At 31.0% G+C, this 14,160-nt stretch overlaps 2 protein-coding genes across 6 annotated transcripts; one reads left to right on the forward strand and one right to left on the reverse strand.

Annotated features, from left to right (window-relative positions):
* Positions 1-400: 400 nt before the first annotated feature.
* Positions 401-6,323, reverse strand: LOC129947080 (protein NipSnap). 4 transcript variants are annotated; one of them, XM_056057515.1, is made up of 7 exons: positions 6,217-6,323; positions 5,667-5,759; positions 5,424-5,606; positions 5,181-5,349; positions 2,534-2,658; positions 1,552-1,694; positions 401-973 (listed from the first exon to the last, which is right to left on the reverse strand). In XM_056057515.1, exons 2-7 carry the CDS (start codon positions 5,717-5,719, stop codon positions 825-827), a joined length of 822 nt encoding a protein of 273 aa, XP_055913490.1. In that variant the 5' UTR covers positions 5,720-5,759; positions 6,217-6,323; the 3' UTR covers positions 401-824. The 4 variants fall into 4 exon arrangements, with proteins under 4 accessions (XP_055913490.1, XP_055913491.1, XP_055913489.1 ...); XM_056057516.1 differs by lacking the exon at positions 6,217-6,323 and adding an exon at positions 6,113-6,207; XM_056057514.1 differs by lacking the exon at positions 6,217-6,323 and adding an exon at positions 6,015-6,159.
* Positions 6,324-9,102: 2,779 nt separating this feature from the next.
* Positions 9,103-10,513, forward strand: LOC129945720 (transcription initiation factor TFIID subunit 8). 2 transcript variants are annotated; one of them, XM_056055588.1, is made up of 5 exons: positions 9,103-9,413; positions 9,478-9,764; positions 9,830-9,977; positions 10,035-10,157; positions 10,215-10,513. In XM_056055588.1, the coding sequence occupies exons 1-5, from the start codon at positions 9,269-9,271 to the stop codon at positions 10,439-10,441; spliced, it is 930 nt and encodes a 309-aa protein (XP_055911563.1). In that variant the 5' UTR covers positions 9,103-9,268; the 3' UTR covers positions 10,442-10,513. The 2 variants fall into 2 exon arrangements, with proteins under 2 accessions (XP_055911563.1, XP_055911562.1); XM_056055587.1 differs by having other exon boundaries at positions 9,104-9,413; positions 10,035-10,163.
* Positions 10,514-14,160: the final 3,647 nt, after the last annotated feature.

A 14,160-nucleotide genomic window follows, 5' to 3' on the forward strand; every position in this document is an offset into this window, starting at 1 on the left:
ATTTTTGATGTAACGATCTCAACCTTAACTTTTCCATAGTAACTGACAGTTTTCCAAAAAAGTTAGATTATTTACGAACATTTATTTCTTTCACAGTTGTGTTGAAGCTTTTAACAGCAAGTCCGGTTAGGTCTTGGTGTCTAATCAAGTCGATTTAAGCTTTTGAAACACTGTAAGGTATGTAGATCTCCTATTGATCTTAAAATTTTAGATCAGAAATTGAATTTAACTTACAACACTAACATTGTTGGTCTAAACTTGGAAACGCGCTGTTTTGATCTTAACAAAAGTTTTTAAAAATAAAAAATCTCCTCCATCTCTAATCTATTCGAAAAACCAATTTATAAACATGTTATACTCATAGGTTAATCGAAAAGTTTTCCCAAATAAATATCAATAATTTGAATTTTGAGTTTTCAGTTTATTTCGTTTTTATAAATGCTGTTCTTATACTAACAATTATCCACTTTTAATAACTTGAACAAAATTTTAACAAAAATATACAAATTTTTTGAAATATACAACAATTCATTTTATATTCTAAGCAAATTTTTTACTAAACAAAATAAATTACAGATTCAGGAATTTCTTTAGGAAGTGGCTACGGACATGCACGTTTAAAACGAAACCTTCTCTTGGTCTTTACCTTGTCGACTATTTTTTATAGACATGTCCTTAGTCTTTTCCTTTTATTTTATAATGAGTATAATGTGTATGAATTTTTATTTTTTTCGTTTAAAGTATACAACGGAATCATTTTTGTGCTTACAGTAAAAAAAAAATGTAACAGATTATTATTTAAATGCACGTTTTATACGTGATTCTTATTGGGTTGGAGAAAATTCAGTTGGAGTCAGAACACGACAATGGCTCTCTCTTATTAATGGCACTGTATAGGCAACACACTCATCCCATCCCGGTGAACGCCATGCTGATTCTCGAGTTTCCTTGCGTTCTTGAAGATTTTTATAACCTAGATCGATTAGATAATATACATATATCATAAAAATGGTGGTTTTATTAAACGTAAAAACACAGCCCCACTGTACATATATGTATTCGCCTTTAACTCTTGTCTAAAATCTTAAGTATAAGCTCAAGCCTAGGAGCAGTCAGAGTAAATTTTAAACTTCGCAGTTCATAGTGTCTTCTTCAGTATACTACAAAGTTGTGAATTATTGCACATCCTATTTTTTTAACAGTATATTAACTCACTATTTATAATTTAAACTGTTACAAAAATTCTATGGTTTAAATCGTTCAGTTCATGAATACAAAAGGCTCCTAGACTTGCGACTTTCGTACTCTCATGAAGCGAAATGACCAAAGCGACACAGGGGTGTCAAGGAATCTATTCTGGTAATGTCGAGAATGGGGGGAAAATTACCGACTTCAAAAGTCATATATAATTATAATTATTTATATTAATATAATTAATATTATGCAGTAACAATCCTAATTAAAGGCGGCTACACATCTACTTTTTTAACAAACGCGCTGTGTTTTTGGGTATGAAATAAATACAAAGTGGAGTGGGTTTAGAAATCTTACACCAAATGTGATGAACATTATAGAGACGACCGATTTGTGAGAAGAATCCAGCAAAAGCTTCGTTATTATTCTGACGATAGTTTATAGCTCGTGCCCAGTTGTTACCCCACTCAATCATTGTTCCTGGTTTAAGACGGTAGGATCTAAAAATAAAAACATTTTATATGTGTAGTACACATGTAGTGTCCCCTAATTTACCAAAAAAAAAAATCGGAAATGAATATATGGAAAGAGTCTACGTCCTAACCATATTAACAAAGAGATGGGACTAAAAAAGTGTTACTGAACTATAACATCGTGCTCCACTACTTTTTAATGATTTTAATGATTTAAAGATCTAAGGATTTTCTTCTCATAAAATCAAATTTAGGATTTTTTCCATCATCGTTATATTTTCTCAAATTCCGAAAATGACCAAATTTAGGCCTTCACTTAGATATTTTTAAACAAAATTATATTCCAAATTTGTTTGGGATTTTGGGAAGGTTAATTACTTTAGAGTCTGTCGATTTCATTTAAAACGTCAACTTTGCGTAAATAAAAACAAAATCACGAGTTGATGAGAAATATCCTCCAGCTATGTTCGACTGAACTTTAAAAAATAGTACTAGCGGAAAAATAAAAATATAATTTTTTTTGACAATAATTTTACACTGAAAAATATCTACTCTCCTTTACGAGTAAAAGGGTTAAGGTCAACCAAAGTTGGTCTTTTTTTAAGTAATGTTAAAAACATAATAATGTACATGTAGATAACCCCACAATGTATAACAATTTCTTCCTCGAAAATAATTCATGGTATATTAGGAGACACCCTCGAAAAAGAAGTGACTTAAGACGTGCCAATTTCGAATGTTTATGAACATTAGTACCGACAGTTAGCCATTAAGTCTGTGGTTTTACTGCGGTACTACGACACCATTCTATTGGTGATAAAATATAAATTCGCATATCTTTAGCCTTGTCTGTATTTGTTTCCTACCGCATTTCGTAAATGTTTTTTCCAGATCTATTCATGATTTGTGGCCAGTAGCTGAATGCAAGCAAGTACTGTAGATGACGAGACCTCAAAAATTTTCCACGTTCATTCATCAATCGTAGGTACTCCTGAAATGATAAGAAGAGAACACAATTTGTTTTTAATATTCATAAGTATAATAAAAATTTTTTGAAGGTGGAAAGTACATAAGTAATGCTACTATGCTACGGTCAACGTAAACGCTCAACGCGATACCTTTCTAACGTGAAAATGACGTCAAAATCTGTCCCTTAGGCGTCACGTCGTGTAATCGACAACAAAAAATACTGTCAACGCGTCGATGAAGACATTAACACAAACTTTTGAATCAACGCCTTGACAATTCTCCGTGACCTTGTTATGCCTGAGTCAATGCTTTTGGGTTGAAACACAATGACTCGTACTGTTGGTACTGTACCGAATCCCAAAATTGACGGAGCAGAATTTTATATCGAGTCAAAGCATATTTTTATTGTAATTTTCTATCAACGTATAATACGGAAATTTAGTCGACAGATTATATTATAATTTCATTTTAAAATATAGGTAATTTTTATTTCTTTTTGGTTTGTTTTTGAACGTTTTGATAATAATTGTTATCAGAACCATGGATTTTCAGCGGCTGGCAAAGTAGACACAGAATCGCAACAGAGACAGCGGAAATAACAAAAACAAACAATAATGTCCAGATAGAAAGGCACTATCTATCTCTTAATGCATATTTACTACTGTTATTAGTAGCCATCAATTACAAATATTTTAGAATAGCTAAAATATAACCGCAAGGTCCAACTATTTATTTAATTCACTAATTGTATTGATTAGAATCGTAGCAGCGATTAAACCTGTTCAAGTTTTGGACGTATATTGTATGTTTTGCTGACTGTAGCCACATCAAAAGAAAAGACACATTTCTTGCATCTTCCCTAAAATCCAAACATCGTTTGGGATTTTTAGCAACACCGCGAATGTTCCACAAGAGCTGATGCACATACCGAGATGTTCAGGTTCATTGATGCCAGTGTCACTCATAGTGGACAGGTTCTACACGGTTTTTTAGTCCCCATTGCATAATTATGTGTAGATCAGAATTTGATAAGCTTATCATATTTTGATTAATTAAAATTCATTACAACATAAAATCACTACTAGTGTTATGCTTTTAGTCGTGAGGTTAAATCTTCTATTTATCTGTTGTTGAATTACCTAACACATGCAAACCATTGAGCAAACTTATTAAAAGCACAAGGCATGCACCTATTAAGCTACATCTGTAGGGAAAAAGATAAAAGCGTAAACAAATGTGTTAAATTTCACTAAGTGATTTAACCTATGTATGTTTTTGTTTGCTTTGTATGTTTTTTTTTATGGTGCTGTTTTGTTTTATTTGTTGGCTGCTTTCTTTCTTTTCTGTTTAGTTTATTTCAAATATCAATTAAATTCTAATTGTTTTTTTTTCTTCCATTGTAAAATTGAACATTTATTTAATTATTTTTTAATTGAATTTTAACGTCTGCTGGCGACGCGACAGAGCCACAATTTATCCGATCTTCACAAAGTTTAAGTTTATTCAGGTAGAGCGCGTTTATCGCTCATGCGTACAACATGCTTAGCCCAACGGATTCTATCAAGCTTTATCTTTGTGGCTATGTTAGCTTAACGGTATATTTCGCATAACTCATTATTGGTTCACAAATGGGGCCGACTATTCTCTACAAGACTCTTATCATGAATAAAAGGTCACGATGTCTTTAAATGAGCATCCATAAGTGAGTGCTGACATGACCATAGTCTTAAACAGCAGCAGTTTGCAATTGATAGTTAGATTTGTTGGTTTAAAGTCTTGATAAGCTATATTAGGTTTTGCTGGCTTTAAGCAGACCCTAGCTTATATTCTAAAATTTAAGAACTCTTGATCAAAAAGTTACTTATCGCAGCCCAAGTGGATAGTAATTCGCAATTAATTGTTGTAACAAATCTTCGTGGCTATTCAACAACGCCCCAAGGAAGGTATGTTGACTAAATTGATGACGATTCAACTCGGGTTCCTGACATGCAGGTTATTTTACCAACACTTTACACCTGTTCCTTACATCTGACCTTAAAATAATACCTAGGCGCACCAGATCATTATCATATCTGCGAAATTTATGTGTCAAGAACTCCAGTTAAAGAAAATTAAACCTTATGAGAACCTTTTGGCTGTACGCGGAAACTAACTGAGACAGTCTCAAAAAGTGCAGTCATAAATATATTGCATGATGATAGATAAAATCAAATCGCTATCACAGTTAGGGAAGTATATAAGCATACGGGCTGTGGCACCAAAATGTATTATTTATAATTTATAAGGTTATTTGTACTCATCTTACAGAAAATCTACTATATATGCAAGATTCTAAACCGTGTTTCAATAGAAATTTAACATACAAAATAAAAATTCACCTTCAAAACATCTTTTACTTATCTCTTATGTGAGGAAATTGACAAAAAAATAGATTGTGCACCTTTTATGAGTAATTTTGTGCGATTAGTAAAGAATAGAATAGGATTTGGCTGCTTTTAAATAATAAATATAAGATGTAATGTCTTATTTTTTTAGCCAACTTACCGGGTCATTCCACAAATTTTCTTTGGCTTGATCGATTTTTTCAAAACCACCAGTATATCTCCATAAATGCAAACACTGATCCATATCACCTACTTGCACGTTCCAGGACGCAACTAAGGAACAGCTCAGGTCGTCTTTTTTCGATTGGACAAGCTGCACTGTGGTTTTACTAAGAAATAAGCAAATTTCAAAAATCCAATCACCCCCAGCCGAAAAAAAATTGATACAATATTTTACACTTACTAGTTGTCAATATATTGTTTCATGGAATCAGTCCTAACATTGTGGGTATGAAGTGCATAAATAATTTCTTTATCACTTAACATGCGACTGTGGGGCTCCTTGGTTGGCTCAATTCTACGAACCAATAACTTACTCAGCCAAGAGTCCGCATCTGCTAAATGCTGGGATGTTGTCGAAATTCCACTATCAATTCAAAAATGTTGACTTATCTTTAGATGTTATGATTACAATTAAAAGACATACCGTCCTGATTTGATGACGAGGCTTCCGATGTTCATATTCCTTACGTTCATCATATTTATCTCCTTTTGTATTCAATATGATGCTATAAGATTTCTAATCGTGTTAAAAACAATAACGCTAATTAATAAATTGAGAAACAATCCAAAATGAAAAAAAAAATATGCAAAAATTGGTTAGAAACGTCCTACGTGTTATTGCCAAGGTTAAGTTTATTTTTGGCACAAGAAAGCTAAATAAGTAATATAAAAAATAAGAACATATGATCTAAGAAAGGTACAATAATCTGCATAGATTTTAGAATTCAGTAAGTAAAAGATAAGAGATGTACAAACTTAAGTAGGCACCCACTAGTTTCTAAATATATAGACGCACAAGAAAATTGCAGAAGCCGCAACTACGAGTACGATACTAATGGATTTGCCTTTGTTTGTTTTGCTTTGGTTTACCAATAAAACAGTGCGAATATATGTTATTTCATTGGGAATAATTTGGCTCTACTTTTATTATTACTCAATTGATTTCTAATAAATTATAATATCTAATATTTCACCTTTGAACAGCAATTTCACTGATAGTGATAACATAAGTATTTTCGGTGCAGAATTATAACAATTATTCACCTCAGCATGAAAAGTGATACCAATCTCACATTCTCTTCTATTCATACACTGATATGCCTAGTAGAAACTTGCTTACTCGTTCTACTTACACAAAATTAGCGCTAGGAGCGTTTTAAATTTACAGTTTTTTTTTTTATTTTGTTAAAGATGCCAATAAAATCAAAACTATGTTTTTATAAATTTATCTTTTCTGCCAAATCTGTTTTTTTTGGATGACTCTTCTGTTATCTGAATCGTATCGGAAATACAACGTCGAAAATGTGGTTGGAGTTCATTTTGTATATTAGAATTCATTTAATAAGCCACAAAACTTAACTTATTTATTTTATATTGAATTTGTTCTGTGTTTCGTTTCTACTGATGCCCAACTGCCAAGTTATTCATTTATAGTTTAGTTTGACAACATTTTAACAGCCGAAATATGCAGAAACTTTTGAACTTGATGTTAATATTTTGCAACTTTTTAGAAACGAAATAGTTCGATCGTTAGTTGCCCAAACATCGCGCACACAAGCAACTCCGAAAGTAATCAATTAAATAAACCAATAGACAGGAAACATTTATTCACCTTGCCTAATATTTCTCTCTCTTGCACTTACAGAAAATTATTCAACAATTTAGTTGAATGTCTGCGCAGTTACCTATAATTAGTAGATTTGGCGAAAAAAAAATAAAATGGCGCGTATTCATAGAGAATTACTAAAGTCTTGATTTCTTGATCTATAGTTTAAGACTTGTTCATTCAATAAACACAGCTCTTATTCATCGTCAATTTTCCTGATGTGATTAGTAAAACCCCAGTTTAAGGTTGTATTCTACTAAAGTTACACTTCAAATGACAGGTCAAGGCAAAAAAATACTGTTATATTTTCAAACTCGTTATTTTGTGCTGTCATTATTCGAATAGGATGTTGTAAAAAGTAATAACACAAAACTATTTAAGAGAAAATCAAAAAAAAAAATAAACTATAACAACGTTCAATAATATTTTAAATGAACACCGAGGTATATATAAAACGCGAACGGCAGGAAAACTTATCGCATTCAGACAAAGGACTTTGTATAGAAAATTGCAGAAAAGAAGAGCTACACCAGCAAGTCTACGTACAATTTATTTGATATGATTTTCCTTGTCAGCTTTTCAATTCACATCAAAAATCAAATATACCATTTGGCTGTGATAATAACTAGTTAAAAATACCATTTTCTATGTTTATAGATAAACCACAGGTTAGAAAATTACTAAAGTCTTAATTTCTTGATCTATAGTTTAAGGCTTGTTCATTTAATAAACACAGCTCTTATTCATAGTCAATTTTCCTGATGTGGTTAGTAAAACTCCAGTTTAAGGTTGTATTTTACTACAATTAAACTTCAAATGACAAGTCAAAGCAATAAAATACTGTTATATTTTTAACCTTGTTGTTTTGTGCTGTAATTTCTCAAATTTGATGTATAATATAGTTATAATGTTAAAAAAATGTGACTGTTTCCTTATGCAAACGATATCATTCCTAAAAACTCTTGTCACTTAATTCAATTGAATTGAACCTTGTTTTGTATATTTTTCTTTTTCTTCTTCTTTTGCAGTACACCAAATAACTTAAATTTCTCTAAGAAATCTATATTTTCTTCAATTGCTTTATCAATCGACATTTATATTTGATATTTGATATAATTTCAGCTTTTCAATTCACAAACAAAAATCAAATATGACATTTGGCTGTGATAATAACAAATTAAACACAGCAATTGCTATGTTTATAGTTAAACCCTAGATTAAGCCCTAAACTTAGGTTTAAATTTATTTATGAATAGCCTAAGCTCCGGACTTGATTAATAAATACTAAGCAAGAGTGTAGCAAACATCTATGACTATGCCCCAATTAAATTTCAAACGCAATTTGTTGTTTATTTGGTTCAAAAGCTGCCTCTGTGAAAGAAGCTTAGAACATCTATTAATTTAAAGTTTGAGAAAATAAACACAGTACAGAATCAAGTTCGAAATATTACCCATATTTCCGCTGAACCTACGGAAGGGCTTGTAGCTTAAAGGAATAGGACATAAACGTGAAGTTGGCTTACTACCCATCCATATCTAGGTATAATTTGTATTAAGAAGGCATACAAAAAATATAGATAAATCAAATTTTGGGTTTTTTTTTTCATTGTTTCAATGTCAAAAACATCGATTTCAGCTATAGTTTGTAATTCAATATATTAATACTTAACAAAGTGTTTTGTTATTAAATCAGCCTACACAATATTATTTCAATACAATCAATTTTGTAATTATTAACATTAATTGTTTCCTTGAATTTTTGTATGAGATTGAATGAGATAGTTATATGTTTTTAGTTTGCGAAATAAGATTGTGTAAACAGGCAGAAGTAATTGGCTCGTTGATTCCCCACACAATTCAAAAAGATACTACTATGGTTAAAAAAATATTAAATATGATGTTGTTCAAATTATTTAAATTTAATATCACATTTAAAAGTACAATATGAAACAAAAATTTGTATTTGGCTTGAATAAAAAAAAAAAACTATACAAAACTTCCAATTAACATCCATAGGATTCTTTTAGTCAGGATTAAGTCGATATTGAACACGCCCATGAGATTATAAAAAAGAAGATATTTGATTGGCCGGATGACTAAATGCTAAAATGCGTTTGGAATTGGTGTGATTTTTGAACACTTTTTTACCTTCACGCAAACATAAATGGCAGCATAGGTGGTCTATCTTGAGAATTGTGTATTTCTGACTTTACGTGTCTGTTATGTATTTTTTATTCTATTGTATTGGATGGATGTTTATTATTGGTAGTTGTTGCTGTATTAAAATAAGATATTGTACTAATAAATTAATAATATTTTATATTTATGGACTTGCGGCACGACGACAACGCTAACATTCTATTTACTGTTTTTTTAATGAACAACAATATTCTTCAAGTTATATCCTAATTAGAAATAAAATGGAAAAACCCGAAGTTACTGTACCCAATGGGAATCCTCGCAGAAAAATTCTTAACATGGCAGTTTCTGGAATCCTTTTAGAAAAAGGATTCGATAGCGTTGACAAAGAATGCCTTGAAACACTCACTGAAATGATACAAAGTTGTAAGTTCTTTCTTGTTAAACACAAATTGAAAATACTTGAATATTCAATCATTTTCAATTAAAGTGATAACAGAGGTGGGAAACTCAGCAAGGAGTTATTGTGAACTTTCCGGTCGGACAATACCTGTACTTGGAGATGTTGTTGTAGCTCTAATAAATATGGGAATCTCAATAAAAGGACTTGAAGCATTTGCTAAACGTGATAATCGTCAAGTTATACCATTACCACCGCAGGCTTCGCAACAGAAACAATTAAACTTATTACAAGCTGGTACAAAAAACTCGCATCCTCCTCATATACCAAGCTATTTTCCCGTCCTTCCTGACCCGCATGCATACATTCGAACGCCTGTAAGTGACAAAACAAATTATGTAATTTACGTTTTAAAAGTTATGTCTCAAAATAATTTTTTTAGACTCATAAACAACCTGTAACCGAATATGAAGCCATCCGAGAAAAGGCGGCAAATCAAAAAAGAGATATTGAAAAGGCATTAACCAAATTCCTCTCGAAGACTTCAGAAACGCACAGTCTATTCGATACTGAAGATAATATGTTTCCACGTAATTCTTGAAGTGCCTTTGTTTTACTATAATTTGTTAATAAATATTACATTACAGTGATTGCATGCAGACCCGCATTCCCTCCCTACTTAGCAGCGCTTAATCCTACGGATCAGGTGTTTGACTTTGAAGAATTGGAGTACCACTACTTAGTGGCGAACAGAACAGAAGACGCTCCGAGTAAAGGTGACTTTGAAAGGTTTCTATTCTTAATTTTAATAATAATGTTTTCCACAGATAATGAGATAGAGAGTGGTAATGAAGACGATGGTGAAGATAGTAAATCTGAAAAGCAAGAAAAAGATCAAAAGGTCGAAACGGAGATAAAACCAAACTCAACCACAAACAATGCTATACTTAATAATCCCAACATTGACAACCCGTACTTGAGAGCTGCGACACTACCCAAAAAACCAAAAGTTGAACTCATGCCAGGACCGAGTTCTTTAGCACACCAATTGTAGTTTGTGTTTGTTTATTATTTTTTTTTAAATAAAATATCTTAAGATTAAACTATCTAAGAGATAAAAAGGCGATTTAGACAAAACTTTTCATTATTACTTTTTGTTTTATTCTAGCTTAGGCTCATGGGGTTTCTGCTGAATTATTAGAATTATTACATACTATACATTAACATAAATTATGTCGATGATGTAAACGTGTTTTAAGGTATATCAAGAAAACCATAAACTTTGAGCTGGTGTATTCGCAGATAGATGAATTGGATGGATTAGCTTTCCATAGTTACGCAGATGCGGATTGAGGAAATTATACAAATAACCGAAAATCTATCCAAAGCAGAAGCAGAAGCACCAAGAAAGCACAAAGGAATGAAGCATATTGAGCGATACTATTCAACTCGGGAATTTAAAATATCATTCATACATTCGAAGGATCAGATAGCAGATATGATGACAAAGGCTTTACCTAAAGGTCAATTTACTGAATTACGAAAACAGTTGAGAATTTATCATCAAGCTGAGGAGTGTTAAATTATTACACTTGCTATAAATTAACTTTATTATATTCAATCAAAAATATCGAATAACTTAAATATTTGTTTGTCAATTGAATACAGTGCTTGATTTCAAATATATATCGGAATATATATATATATATATATACCAATCATTGGAATAACTTTTGTATGCTTTATTATTAACGCTTGTATCAAGTTGCAATACTTTCCAAGTATATGGAAAACCGCGAAGATCACACCGATTCTCAAACCAGGAAAACCACCTAATAACCCAAATAGTTATCTTCCAATATGTCTGCTCAGTAACTTAAGCAAAATATATGAAAAGGTCATACAAATTAAATTTCTGTATTTTCTTGAGACCTCGAATGTCATACCAGACCAACAATTTGGTTTTAGACAGAGTCATAGCTCCTCACACCAAGTCCTTAGAATTGCAGACACATTAAAGAAAAAATGAGTGCAAAATAGTCTACAGGTCTTGTCCTTTTGGATGTTGAAAAGGCTTCTGATAGCATATGGCATGACGGGATACTTCATAAATTAAAGTTATTTGGTTGTCCTTTATATCTCGTAAAAATAATACAAAGTTTTCTCAGAAACAAACAATTTAAAGTAAATATGAATAACATACATTCATCATTAAAAAATATATCGTCGGGTGTACCCCAAGGATCAGTATTGGCTCCATTATTGTACATTACCTACGTTGCTGATTTTCCAGAAATTTGGAATTGGAATTTGGAATTTGGAATAGCAATGTTTGCCGATGACACCGCTATTTATAGCTCAAATAATTTTGTCCATGAAATTGAGAATGACTTGCAACATGGTTTAAACAAAATCTACGATTATTTTAAATCATGGAAAATTAAGCTTAATGCTGAAAAAACACAGGCCACATTTTTCACTAGAAAAAGAAAAGCCTGTGCCTTAGCACTTGGTCAGCTTAAAATTAACAATTGTGATAACCCGTGGGTTAATTCTGTCAAGTATCTAGGTGTATACTTAGACAAGACATTAACTTTCCGTGACCATATCACAAAAACCCTAAACAAGATAAGTATTGGTACTAAAATGCTTTACCCCCTTATATGTAGGAAATCACCCCTGAGTAAATCAAATAAGATAATCCTCTGTAAAGTAGTTTTTCAAGCTATAATTTTGTATGGATGTCCAGTGTGGGGAACTTGTGCAAAATCGCGCATTCAAAAACCACAAATTTCACAAAACAAAACTTTGAAAATGATGGCAAATCTACCTTGGTTTTTTTCCACTCAACTCTTACATGAACAAACTGGTGTATATCCAGTTGCAAGAAAAATTGAATTTCTCAACCAAAAATTTAATTTAGGATGTAGCGATTCTAAAAATGTATAATTACAAAATTTAATAAAGCAATAAATGTATATAATTTATTTATTTATAAATATACATGTAGGTATATATGTTTTTGTTGTATTATTATTTTTTTTTGTTTAAATTATTCATTATTTATTTTCTTATATGTTAATAAATGTATTTATTTATATTGTCTATGTATTTATTATTTATTCCCTGTTGGAGTTTATTTATTTTTATTCGGTCTTTATTTATTTATTTATGTACTTAATATTTATTTATTTATTTTACATTTATTTATTATTTATTCATTTATTATTATTTATTCTTTTTTATTATTTATTAATTAATTAAACAAAAATGTACTTATCTAGTCCAATACGTATATTTCTTGTTTCTTATCTATACAATTATTATTTAAAAACGCAAATATTATGCCCCATAGCCTGGCAATTCCTTTAGATCTTAAGTTTTATTTTTATTTAGTAATTTTTTTCCTTTTATATAAAACCCTGCATAAAACATATTAAATGAAGGTTTTAATCATATTTTTCCTTCAAAAGTAATCTCCAATTCAAAATAACTTTAAAATATTACAAAATTTTTCAGTTGTAAGATATAAATTAAATATCAAATCTCTGAGCAAGCTGCGTATTTAAACAAAAACAATAATTTGTAAAAAGCATTTATCTATGAAAATAAAATATCTATCTATCTATATCGGAATTAAATAGAAGCTAAGAACGATACCAACAAATTTTCAACAGCACTTGAGAGAAAACGAAATGCACTTCAACAAAGAACTATAATTTATTTAAAAAACATTGGTATTTAAAACCGTGACAACTAAAAAACTAAAACAACATACAATTTTAAAGTCAGGTGACTGAGCTGGTGGCGTCATCAAGTGGGGGCGATTCCAAATCAGCCAGGTTTGTACAATTCCTGATTTGTGTTACGGGTCGTTGTACTGGTAAAATGGAAAATTCGAACGAATTCCCAACTTTTAAGCACTTGGAACCAATTTTTTTTTTTTCAAGATATTGATGTGCATATTTTTGTCCATGGTTTCCTTAATAAATTCTAAATTTCCGACAGCAGCTGCAGACATGCAAGCCCATACCATGACACTTCCTAGGTAAAATTAGGTGTATCAATTAAGCTGTGAGGTGTTTTTTTGATCAAATGCTACTTTTTGTAGTAAAAAGAGTAAGTATGTAGAATATTTTGGTACCCATTTAATGCAAAATTATACTTTGAGTTTGAATATATAAGCCTACGTAAAATTTGTGTATGTGTTGTTATTAACTTTGGTAATTCATTGGATTTCATTTTGTTTTAATCAATGTATCAAATAAGCTGTGAGCCACTGTATATACTTGAATTGTTTCAATTGAATCTTGGTTAGTTAACAGGTTCTGGTTTTAAAATAAATAAAGTGCACAACTAGATCGCACGAACTTGCTCCTGTATGCAAAGAGTCAGTTTAAAGTACAATACCTGTTAAATAAGTTTTTCTTCAAAGATATAAATGCCATTTGACTTGTCAAAATAACCGCGCGATTCATCCTGAGACACAACGCATCCCGGATATGAAAAATGCTTGTTAGCATACTTAACGAAAACAATTGTTTGTGTATTCAACTATTAGAAAAACAAGGTAGGAAAGTAAATTATCTGAAGATAAGAAAGAGGAAGAACATGTATGTTTAAATTGTAAAGCGATCGCCTATTGGTTATGTAGTTAGGCAGGTGTCTAAAACGAATAAAGAATAGTTCATTGGCGTTCTGAGCCATGTTTATGAAGATAATGAAGGAATGTTATTAGGTAGAAGGATCCAATCACATTCCTTCTTTCCTACA

The sequence above is a fragment of the Eupeodes corollae genome, chromosome 2, assembly GCF_945859685.1.
Source record: "Eupeodes corollae chromosome 2, idEupCoro1.1, whole genome shotgun sequence".
Taxonomy (NCBI): domain Eukaryota; kingdom Metazoa; phylum Arthropoda; class Insecta; order Diptera; family Syrphidae; genus Eupeodes; species Eupeodes corollae.